This window comes from Mytilus californianus, unplaced genomic scaffold, assembly GCF_021869535.1.
Source record: "Mytilus californianus isolate M0D057914Y unplaced genomic scaffold, xbMytCali1.0.p SCAF_5, whole genome shotgun sequence".
In the NCBI taxonomy this organism is placed as follows: Eukaryota; Metazoa; Mollusca; class Bivalvia; order Mytilida; family Mytilidae; genus Mytilus; species Mytilus californianus.
Window position 1 is genome coordinate 2,838,731 of NW_026262701.1, and position 12,696 is coordinate 2,851,426.

Here is a 12,696-nt window from a genome sequence, read left to right on the forward strand (position 1 = left end):
AATTTTTGCACCTTTTGTTTGCGGTATACCATCTTTTCCGCAAGTTTATTGTTTTCTGTTTGGTTTTAAATTAATAGTTAAGATCCATTTTGTTACATCTGGTAATCCGTTTATTTGTTAATCGCCAATGGCAGTCAGCAGGGTTTAAGAACATCCGTTGTTCGACCTGCTAGTCAAATGCGTTTTGTTAAAATATATACCTTTTCACTTTTTTGGTCTTTTGAAAAATGTTGTTTGTGCTGTATTTAGACCCCTCTACCAAGAAATTTGTTTTGCATGCACACGTATAAAAATTGCGGTTTTTATCCAACGCAATCATAGGTTTGAACGTTGTTTTCAATTTAGACTTGTTTATATATATATATATATATAAATGTTATGAGCATGCATGTAAAACGAACAAATTCATTAAATAGTATAAAAACTATGAATAAAAAGAAGAAAAGAAAAGGAAAAGCAAAGATTGTGAAATCATATTTCCTGTGATTGCGAATAACGAAAGAACTTCATAACGGACACTATTTTGTTATTATTAAACAATACAAATTAATTCTATGATAGCATTTTATATGATTAACATCTCCAATAATAGCAAATAAATATTCACCTAATATTATAAATATGTCTTTTTGATTGTATTGTGTCATTGGGCTGCTGACTCTATTGTGTGATTTTTCTCTCACAGAAAAGTAGTACCAAATTTACAGTCAAATGATAAATAGTCAAGTTAGCTTTTTTTCATCGTTATTAATATAAATTAGGTTTTAAAAAAGAGAGCACCTCATTTCTTCCTCGCTACCTTTTTTCTAATGTTAAATTCAGCGTCTACTACGTCATCGGTGATGCTTTATAAAGTTATCAAACCAGTGGTCCGCAAGTACAGGAAATTGCTTAATTCTTATGTAAAAATTATGATATCAAATAAGATTTATACAAAATAATGTTTTCATCAATTTGTTAATCCAACATCAATGAGATTACGAGATTTATTTAATTAAGGTAAGACATGATATAAAGGTTGGGTAAGGCTTCCGTCTTAACTATTATACATGTACAGATTAACAAGTGACCGTGGGATGGGAAAAGTTGCTGAGATTAATAAGTTATTGTAAATATTACATATTTGTCTAAAAAATTCTTCCCCGCCTTTGGTTGTGACATTTGAAATGTCTGACGGTATTATCATGTATTGCCATCATCGTTATAACTGTAGAAATGGGAAAACAGGAACATAATCATGATATAGGCAACTTCTATAGTGCTTTAATATAGGAATATTGACGGACAAAAACAGTCCTAAATCTATACTGTCAAAGAAAAATTATGCCGCTGCTATCAAAACACAGCATTAAAGTTATTTCTAAATATACAAAAAAGAAAAGAAGAGTATTAAAGAAAAAAGTATAAAAGAGCGAGAAAAGTATAAAAGAACAAGTCTTTTTTTTATTATTGTCGCTTACTTACTAATAAATCACAAAATTTTTATAACAACGGTTTTCCTTTATAAATGCAGTTATGTTTTTAAACATATGCATATTACCCCCTATATAATTTCGACTTTCAAGTTAACATTCGGTCAAGTAAAGAAAATAGTGCTTGTTATTTGTCAAAGTCAAAACGACGAGCAAAAAACGAAATAAATGGCACTCATTAAAAACAGCCCAAGTGTTTTAGTGTAAATATGAAAATACATTTTACAACTGTTTCAATATTTTATTATCTAAACTCGAGAAAGGTACGTGGTGGTTTTATAAATGTTCACAAAAATAAATAATATATCATATTTTCTGTCATACTGTATTTATCATTTTTGTACAAGCTGGAACAAAAATCATATTACAAAATATTCCTCCCCAGAATAATAAAAACGATATTTTATAAAGAATTACGGCATTGTTGAAAAATGTAATTAATTTAAACAGTAGCAACATCAACCGTTGAAATGCACAAAAATAACATTTGTTTTATGTATTGCGTTTTTATCTGCCGAAATCGTAACAAACTTTGCGTGTTGAATGTATTTACTACGAACACCTTTCACTGTATGAATGCATTCAGTGATAAAAATCGTCCATTTAGATGTGATCACGGGAATAGTTAATTAAACGTTAAACATGATCTGTTAGCAAAAAAACTACTTAAGTTTTGTTTATTCTGGGGGGTGGCCATACATTCGTTTTTAAATTTCAAAATAAACAAAGAGTAACTCACATGGGTGGGCAAAAACATAGTTAGAAGTCGTTTTGTAAATAACGTAGACTTTCTCCTGCGATTTGATTGGTCGATATAGTTATCACTAACAGAGATTACCACAAGAGTGACAGCCCCTCGCACCTTCCGGACAAAAAAGCCACTCAATAAATGTTTATTCACGCCGTCATTTATTTAATCATCAACGAACCATACAAAAACAATAAGACATTTTAACTTGTAATATATACTTATATAATACCACTGGTTTCTGAACGAGCAGACCAGTCTTCAAGTGGTGATTGACGCCGACAGAAATAACTAGAATCTCAATTGTCTTTGGACATTCACTGGATGCTTAAAAACATTTCAAAGTATTTCAAGTTGTGATTCTTAACGCATATTAATAATGAATTCACCGAACGAACTTGTTCATTTCCGTCCGCCTTGTGGGTCTATGAATCCGATGCTTGGAGTCTTGTACGGACAGTATAATGCCGCTATCGGAGCAGCTTCATCTCCTTATCCGTATCCTTCTCAGATGATAGTACCCTCCATGGATTTTAACAGAGCTTACGCATTAAGGATGATAGAAGAAATGCAGCGACGAGAACAGCCACAGAAACCGCCGTATTCGTATATTGCACTTATCGCCATGGCAATCAAGAATGCACCAGACAAAAAAGTCACTCTGAATGGAATATATCAATTTATTATGGAAAGATTTCCATACTATCATGACAATAAACAAGGATGGCAAAACTCTATTCGTCACAACCTAAGTCTTAACGACTGTTTCATGAAAGTTCCACGTGAAAAAGGAAAACCCGGAAAAGGCAATTATTGGACATTAGATACAAAATGTGATGAAATGTTTGAAAATGGCAACTACAGGCGACGAAAAAGGCGAGTCAAACCGTCGATCAAATCTGGTGAAGATGCCGTAGACTTTGAAAATGGAAATTCTGAGGAAGAAAATTCTGATAATGAAGAAGATAGTGGAATAAATGTTTGTTCTGATGACGAAAACAACGATGAAAACAATGATAATTCGGGCGACGAAAATCATCAGTTAGTGCGTTTTGAAAATCCGCCCGTACCAGAAGTGAGAAAAAGATTATTTACTATTGACAGTATCATAGGAACAGACGATAGATTAGAGTCGGAAACTACAAAACGCAAGCGATCAGAAAGTGAACAGTATGACAACTCAAAGAAAAAGAAATTTGACATTTTCGACAGAATACCAAGCCCTCCTCCTAAACTTATTGATTTGAAGGGACATTCGCCAACAACTCTTCAACTGTCGCTAGCATCTGGACTTTATAATTCCAACATGGTCCGCACTGGGATGCCACAGCATCCATTTAGTGGACACCCGTTGCTGCCAGGCCACGGTTTATTGACACAGCAAGAACTAATCTTGAGGTCTCAGAGTTTGGGACAATTTGTTTTTCCTGGCACTTTACCGCCGTTTTCTGATCTACAAGGAATTCAGCACAGCAGAAATTCAGACATTAATTGTAGCTAATGGTATTTATCTGTGATATTTAGTGCTTTAAGGTATTAAACTCTTTAATGATACTGTATATTTATGGTGTTAAAATTTTGAACTTTAGATTTAAGAGACACATTAAAATATATTTTAATTGATTCTTTTATTTTTTCAATTCCAAAAATGTGTTTGTATGATCCATAACCTTATTTATGTGCTTTCTGTCTTTGGTCCTTTTTATTTCGCTGTTTGGTGTTTATTTCTGCGAACAGCAATGTCAGATTCTGTTTGCCCTATTGATATTTAGAAATGGTTTCAAAAATATCAATTAAACTTAGTACAATTGAATAAAATAAAATTCAATGAAATTAATCACAATATCATGATTAATAATTAATTATGCAAATAAGTAATATTCGTGTACCTGCCAAAGAATATTTAATTATTCATAAAGCACTGCAATGAAGAATTCTTTTTATTTGTAGAGCTCAATTATTTTTTTTTTATTTTTTATTTAATTTTGTTAATTTCTTATTATGCACATGGGTGTTGTTTGATTAGTTCTAGCAGATTTTCTTTTCTGAAGACTAAACAGAAGGTAATATCATATGTTAATTATTTCATAATGCTATATATGCAAATTAGAATTAGCTGAAACTTGTTAATTTTGTAGACGGTTAGATTTATCGTATATATTAGTCCTATATTTTATTATTAAGTTATGATTTTGAAAATTGATATGTAATTAAAACTTTTCAAGTAGAGATAATAATATGTTTGTTCTGTATTACCATTAGTTAAAATCAACATTATTATCATGCCACAATATTATAATTAAAAAAAGAAATATTTGACATTGAATATTTAAAGTTTTTGATAGGCAAAATTTGTTTATTTATTATAAATAGACGGGGAAATGTCATTAATTGCAAACTATTTTATATAATAAAGAAAAACATAATTATTCACTTTTCAACTGAGCATAAAAATATTGTGAACTTCTAAATGGCAGAAAATCATACTCTTTTCCTTTGGGTAGTAATATAAATGAAAGTAATATTTAATCAGATTTTGTTTTATTAAATTTCACACTACCAAATATTTTTATGTAGGTAGTGCTTTTCATCGCTAATTAGAGCAATCGGATTTAAGCATTTTCAGGCATATATAGCAAAGTAAACAATATGCCTCTGAGTTTACGCAGTTAGCAAATATTTTTTCACAATTTTCCGTTTACTATTTTAGGACAACATTTAATTTTAGGACAACATTTAATGGAATCGGCTTACTTTTGTCTCTCTCTCTCTCTCTCTCTCTCTCTGCTTATTCAGTAATTACAAAGCTTGAAAAAAAAAAGAATAAAACAATTCGAGAAATATTTCCTTGGAATATTCTTTCAATTTTTTGCTAAATATTAGCAGATTTTGAAACCAGAATTTAGCAATTTAGCAATTTCGTATCATGGATTTTTTTTGGAATGGAGGAAATTTATCCTCGGCCTTAAAAATATTTGTTTTAGGGTCGTATTTTTCTTGTGTGTTATTCTAACTGGTTTGTTTTGTACTGTAAATAATCTTTGAGTTGATATGTGTATTCGGTTTTGTAGGACCAACTAGGCAAATGTCTGTTTGAATGTTAAATAAATAAATACATGGAAGTGAAGGGTGTACAGTCACATACACATTGGTGCTTTTAGTCCCCTATTTTAACACATATATTACCCTGGTTTTGCTATACATTTTGGTCCTTTTCTGTTACGCGAGCTCCTCAAAGTTTCTATTTAGTTTTGGTTTTTCATACATTTAGACTCGAGCATTACTGACGAGACAATAATTGTTGAGATATTCATCAGATGCAGTAAAACTGGCACCGTTTTGGTTTTTATAATTGATATTGACAAATTCTTTTAAAACAGTAGTTTTAATGAAAGGAAATGTGGGTGTACTTCGAAGAAACAGCATTCGGACGAAAAAATTACTGAAAGATCTATATATAGTCAATATACAATGAAATCTATTTATGAAATAATTAGGGTTTAGCTATGACAGGAAAACAGATGCATGTAGGGTAGTTACATTACATCTCAAGGTATTTGTAGAGTAGTTACAGAAAATCTCAAGGTATTTGTAGGGTAGTTACAGTACATCTCAAGGTATTTGTAGGGTAGTTACAGTACATCTCAAGGGATTTGTCGTGCTCTTTATTAATCATCTGAGAGGGTGATACAGTATAAATTGGACGGAAATATTCAATTGTATATAAGTGATGGCACTGGAAGCTATCTTGTCAACTTATATATTTTTTTTAAATTGATAAATTATGTGAAAATGTTAAAATGTTAAAATGTAATGCATACATTGAAAAATGCCGTGGGACAATTAGGTCAAAGTTCCTTTCTTAAATACTGATATAATGAAAGAACACAATCAGATTAAAATATTCTTCTGATTCATTCATAGAAGTTGTAAAAAAGTTTACAAAAAAATAATAATACACATAACATATAACGTTATGATGATATAAAGTAATTGATGTCCGAAAATGCCCCTAAATACTAAACCATTGGACCATTAAAACACCAGGACAGTACATCATATTAATGACTTAAACATGAAGGACAACTTGCACACAGTTAACCCTACAATAAATTTAAACTGAAAACGTGTGCCTTGAAAAAATCAGGACCCTTGACAATGGTTATATACATGACAGGTGCCTTACCCAAGTCAGGACCCTTGACAATGGTTATATACATGACAGGTGCCTTACCCAAGTCAGGACCCTTGACAATGGTTATATACATGACAGGTGCCTTACCCAAGTCAGGACCCTTGACAATGGTTATATACATGACAGGTGCCTTACCCAAGTCAGGACCCTTGACAATGGTTATATACATGACAGGTTAATTATTAAGCAAGGAGTACTGGTGGTCTGCTGTCTTTTATGTTATGTTCATGCACTAGAAGTCAGGAGCCTTGGTAGTCTATTGGCTGTTCTGTTCGGTTCGTTTACTAGAAGTCAGGAGCTTTGGTATAAAAATAAGAAGATGTGGTATGATTGCAAATGAGACAACTCTCCACAAATGACCAAATGACACAGAAATTAACAACCATAGGTCACCGTACGGCCTTGAACAATGAACAAAGCCCACACCGCATAGTCAGCTATAAAAGGCCTCGAAATGGCAAATTTAAAACAATTCAAACGAGAAAACTAACGGCCTAATTTATGTACAAAATAATGAACAAAAAACAAATATGTTACACAGCAACAAACGACAACCACTGAATTACAGGCTCCTGACTTGGGACAGGCACATACAATATTTGGCGGGGTTAAACTAGTTTGTTGGCGCCAAACCCTCCCCCTAACCTGGGACAGTGGTGCAACGACACACTACAAGAACAAACTATACAAAACAAAAAAAGAAAAACAAATATGAGAAACTGCAATGAACGACAACCTCTCAATTACAGGCTCCTGACTTGGTTGGGCACATATAGAATGTGGCGAGGTTAAACTCGTTTAAAGGCGCCAACCCTCCCCTAACCTGGGACAGTGGTATAACAGCACAACATAAGAACAAACTATAAAAATCAGTTGAAAAAGGCTTAACTCATCAGATGGATAAGAATAGAAATACATCTAACAAAAACACAGAGTGGACGTGGACGTAGTCTGTTGGCTGTTCTGTCCGGTTCGTTTATTAAAAGTCAGGAGCCTTGGTAGTCTATTGGCTGTTTTGTCCTGTTCGTTTACTAGTATTCCAGAAACCTAAGTGATCTATTGTTTACCTTATCAGGTTTATTTTCCAGTTTGTCTTTATTCTACCCTATCAGATTTATTTTCTAGTGAGTTAGGGGCCTTGATGGTCTGTCTGTCACTCTGTCATCTGTCCTGGTAGATTCATTCTCATCAGATCCCTTAGTGTTGCGATGTGTGTCCTATCAGGTTCATTTACTAGTATGTCAGAATCCTTAATGGTCTATCTTCTATTTTATCAGGTTCATTTACTTGTATGTCAGAATCCTTAGTGGTCTATCTCCCGTCTTATCAGGTTCATTTACTTGGGAATGGGGAGCTTTGATCGGTCCGACGTCTGTCCTGCAAGGTTCAATTACAAGAATGCCATAACCCTTAGTGTTACGTCGTCTGTCCCTTCTGATTCATTTGCAAATGTATCAGAGCATTGTTGTTTTGTTGTTTGTTCTATCAGGTTTATTTACTACTTAGTAGTATGTCATGAGTCTTAGTGTTGCGTCGTGTCCTGTTAGGTTCATATATTAGTAATACATTAATAGATAGCCAGATTTTGTGCAGACACAAAATATGGTGGGGTCAAACAGGTTTTAGGCGTACAAACCTCCCTTTTTGCCTATCTGGACCATATGGCGTAAAACTAAAACACATAAAACGTACACACAGTGTAACTACCAATATGATGATTAGTTGATTAGTAAGTCAAAACACACTAGACTTACACACAGTGTAACTACCAACATGATGATTAGTTGATTAGTAAGTCAAAACACACAAGACTTACATACAGTGTAACTACCAACATGATGATTAGTTGATTAGTAAGTCAAAACGCTCAGTGATCTGTCGTCTCTCATGCACGGTTCATTTATTATTTTTTTTAGGAGCCTTGTTTGTCTGATTTTTCCTATCGGGTGTGTTTACTAGTTTGTCATCACCCTTGGTGGTGTGTCGTCTACCCTGGCATATTCATTAACTGGGACCCTTGGTGGTGTGTCGTCTACCCTGGCATATTCATTAACTAGGACACTTGGTGGTATGTCGTCTACCCTGTCATATTCATTAACAAGGACACTTGGTGGTCTGTCGTCTACCCTGTCATATTCATTAACAAGGACACTTGGTGGTCTGTCGTCAACCATGTCATATTCATTAACAAGGACACTTGGTGGTCTGTCGTCTACTCTGTCATATTCATTAACTATGACCCTTGGTGGTATGTCGTCTACCCTGTCATATTCATTAACAAGGACACTTGGTGGTCTGTCGTCTACCCTGTCATATTCATTAACAAGGACACTTGGTGGTCTGTCGTCAACCATGTCATATTCATTAACAAGGTCACTTGGTGGTCTGTCGTCTACTCTGTCATATTCATTAACTAGGACCCATGGTGGTGTGTCGTCTACCCAGTCATATTCATTAACAAGGACACTTGGTGGCGTGTCGTCTACCCTGTCATTAACTAGGACCCTTGGTGGTGTATCGTCTACCCTGTCATATTCATTAAATAGGACACTTGGTGGTGTGTCGTCTAACCTGTCATATTCATTAACTAGGACAGTTGGCGGTGTGTCGTCTACCCTTTCATTAACTATAGGAACCTTGGTGGTCTGTCGTTTTACCCTGTCATATTCATTAACTATAGGAACCTTGGTAGTGTGTCGTCTAACCTGTCATATTCATTAACTAGGACCCTTGGTGATGTGTCGTCTACCCTGTCATTAACTAGGACCCTTGGTGGTGTGTCGTCTACCCTGTCATTAACTAGGACCCTTGGTGGTGTGTCGTCTACCCTCTCATATTCATTAACTAGGACCCTTGGTGGTGTGTCATCTACCCTGTCATATTCATTAACTAGGACCCTTGGTGGTGTGTCGTCTACCCTGTCATTAACTAGGACCCTTGGTGGTGTGTCGTCTACCCTGTCATTAACTAGGACCCTTGGTGGTGTGTCGTCTACCCTGTCATTAACTAGGACCCTTGGTGGTGTGTCGTCTACCCTGTCATTAACTAGGACCCTTGGTGGTTTGTCGTCTACCCTGTCATATTCATTAACAAGGACACTTAGTGTTCTGTCGTCTACCCTGTCATTAACTAGGACCCTTGTCGGTCTGTCCTCTGTTCTGTTAAATTCATTTGAACCGGAAGCATTGGTCGTCTGTCTCTTCCGGTTTCATTGTCCAAGTCAGGAGCTTTAGTCATCAGTCACCTGTCCTATCATTTCGGTCAGTCCCCACTCTTTAACGGACGACTTTCTAATACTATTGGAGATATTAAAATACGAAGATGTGGTATGATTGCCAATGAGACAAATGTCCTCCATAGATTAAATGGCGAAAACGTTAGTAGCTATAGGTCACCGCACAGCAAGCTATATGTGGCCCCGAAATGTAAAACAGTTCGAACGAGAAAACTCATGGCCTGATTTATGTACAAACAACAAACGAAAAACAAATATGATATAAAACACCAAACAACAACCTCTGAAAAACAGACTCCTGATTTGCAACAGGCACGTCAAGAATGTGGCGGGGTTAAACATATTTGTGGCAAGCTATATATGTGGCCCCGGAAATGTAAAACAATTCAACAAGAGATAATATATGGCCTGATTTATGTCAAAACAACAAAAGAAAGTCAAATATGATATACAGCAACAAAAGACAACTTCTGAAATACAGGCCCTAGATTTGCGAAAGGCACATCAAAAATGTGGCGGGGTAAAGTGTTTGCCTCGAGTGCAGGAGTACTTGGGTTTGAACTCCGGCATGGTCAAACGAAAGACTTTAAAATTAGTATTTGCTGCTTCTCTGCTAAGCATGCACGCGGCATAAAGAAGTAACAGCAAAGACTTGTCGGCTCTGAGTCAGAATATTGTATCCAGGTAGGGTGACATGTTTTCCTGCGGACTGTTACCTTGTGAACTAAAACGTTGAAAATTCGGCTCATCGTGTCGGTCTAGTGCAAATCAGGGTAACTATTCATATAACATAAACATGCTCTCGTCCTGACTATGCATTTAATTTGCCTCTGGACTTTATACAGCCATCCATCATCATCTTACTTTTTCCTTTTAAAGTTTATGAGTGCACATTCTAAATCTTGTTAAAATACATTTTTGAGGTATGGTAATTTCAGTAAGTATTTCTCAAAATTATAGTTTGGTTTCAATAAACGATAGGTTCTAGGTTTAATTCCTGATGTATTATTTTGTCTTTTATCTCTAAACTACTCTTTCTTATGGTGGCTGGTTAAAGCCATTTCGCCTTTTATATTCTGTAGGGCGAAAACGCAAAATCGCGTAAAACGAAAAGTGAAATCATTTCCGCGTTTTTGCGTTTTCGACTTCGCGTTTTCGTGTTTTCGACTTTGCGTTTTCACGTTTTCACCCTATAGAATATGAAAGGCGAAAACGCGAAATGACCTTAACGGGCGACAATACTTTCTTCCATATGTTACAATATTCTTAATGTGTTTATTAGATGAGTATAATTTCCAAGCCTGAAAGAATGTGTTTGAGAGAGGGTATGCATTTGTTAATAAAATATTATTTGAAATATGAATTATTTTCCTATATTCGATCATGCTTGTTGAAATATCTAAAACCTAATCCAACAAATATGTCCAAATTTGTTGCGTGCTTATTCACTCCTAATACAAATCTGCGGAATTTGAGATGCACTTTCAACTTTTAATAATTTTTTACAAAGTCTAAAGAAATAACTCAGTTCTCTGTCATTGTTCAACTTTTGTGAATAAAAACAATCCCATATTTCTGAACCATATAATGATACGAGTTTCACTGCGTGATTAAAATGTGCATCATCAGCAGTCCTTCAGTGGTAGCAAGACTCTCGAGGAAGGGCGTCCTTCAGTGGTAGCAAGACTCTCGAGGAAGGGCGTCCTTCAGTGGTAGCAAGACTCTCGAGGAAAGGCGTCCTTCAGTGGTAGCAAGACTCTCGAGGAAAGGCGTCCTTCAATGGTAGCAAGACTCTCGAGGAAGGGCGTCCTTCAGTGGTAGCAAGACTCTCGAGGAAAGGCGTCCTTCAGTGGTAGCAAGACTCTCGAGGAAAGGCGTCCTTCAATGGTAGCAAGACTCTCGAGGAAGGGCGTCCTTCAGTGGTAGCAAGACTCTCGAGGAAAGGCGTCCTTCAGTGGTAGCAAGACTCTCGAGGAAAGGCGTCCTTCAATGGTAGCAAGACTCTCGAGGAAGGGCGTCCTTCAGTGGTAGCAAGACTCTCGAGGAAAGGCGTCCTTCAGTGGTAGCAAGACTCTCGAGGAAGGGCGTCCTTCAGTGGTAGCAAGACTCTCGAGGAAGGGCGTCCTTCAGTGGTAGCAAGACTCTCGAGGAAGGGCGTCCTTCAGTGGTAGCAAGACTCTCGAGGAAGGGCGTCCTTCAGTGGTAGCAAGACTCTCGAGGAAAGGCGTCCTTCAATGGTAGCAAGACTCTCGAGGAAGGGCGTCCTTCAGTGGTAGCAAGACTCTCGAGGAAGGGCGTCCTTCAGTGGTAGCAAGACTCTCGAGGAAAGGCGTCCTTCAATGGTAGCAAGACTCTCGAGGAAGGGCGTCCTTCAGTGGTAGCAAGACTCTCGAGGAAAGGCGTCCTTCAATGGTAGCAAGACTCTCGAGGAAGGGCGTCCTTCAGTGGTAGCAAGACTCTCGAGGAAGGGCGTCCTTCAGTGGTAGCAAGACTCTCGAGGAAGGGCGTCCTTCAATGGTAGCAAGACTCTCGAGGAAGGGCGTCCTTCAATGGTAGCAAGACTCTCGAGGAAGGGCGTCCTTCAATGGTAGCAAGACTCTCGAGGAAGGGCGTCCTTCAATGGTAGCAAGACTCTCGAGGAAGGGCGTCCTTCAATGGTAGCAAGACTCTCGAGGAAAGGCGTCCTTCAGTGGTAGCAAGACTCTCGAGGAAGGGCGTCCTTCAATGGTAGCAAGACTCTCGAGGAAGTGCGTCCTTCAGTGGTAGCAAGACTCTCGAGGAAGGGCGTCCTTCAATGGTAGCAAGACTCTCGAGGAAGGGCGTCCTTCAGTGGTAGCAAGACTCTCGAGGAAGGGCGTCCTTCAATGGTAGCAAGACTCTCGAGGAAGGGCGTCCTTCAGTGGTAGCAAGACTCTCGAGGAAGGGCGTCCTTCAGTGGTAGCAAGACTCTCGAGGAAAGGCGTCCTTCAATGGTAGCAAGACTCTCGAGGAAGGGCGTCCTTCAGTGGTAGCAAGACTCTCGAGGAAAGGCGTCCTTCAATGGTAG

At 37.1% G+C, this 12,696-nt stretch overlaps 1 protein-coding gene across 1 annotated transcript; it reads left to right on the top strand.

Annotated features, from left to right (window-relative positions):
• Window positions 1–2,311: 2,311 nt before the first annotated feature.
• LOC127702990 (forkhead box C1-A-like) lies at window positions 2,312–3,843 on the top strand. The gene has a single exon (XM_052207355.1). It carries the CDS (start codon window positions 2,600–2,602, stop codon window positions 3,719–3,721), a length of 1,122 nt encoding a protein of 373 aa, XP_052063315.1. The 5' UTR covers window positions 2,312–2,599; the 3' UTR covers window positions 3,722–3,843.
• Window positions 3,844–12,696: the final 8,853 nt, after the last annotated feature.

Coding starts and splice junctions, on each gene's coding strand:
- LOC127702990 (XM_052207355.1), top strand. CDS start 2,600: ATGAATTCACCGAACGAACTTGTTCATTTCCGTCCGCCTTGTGGGTCT.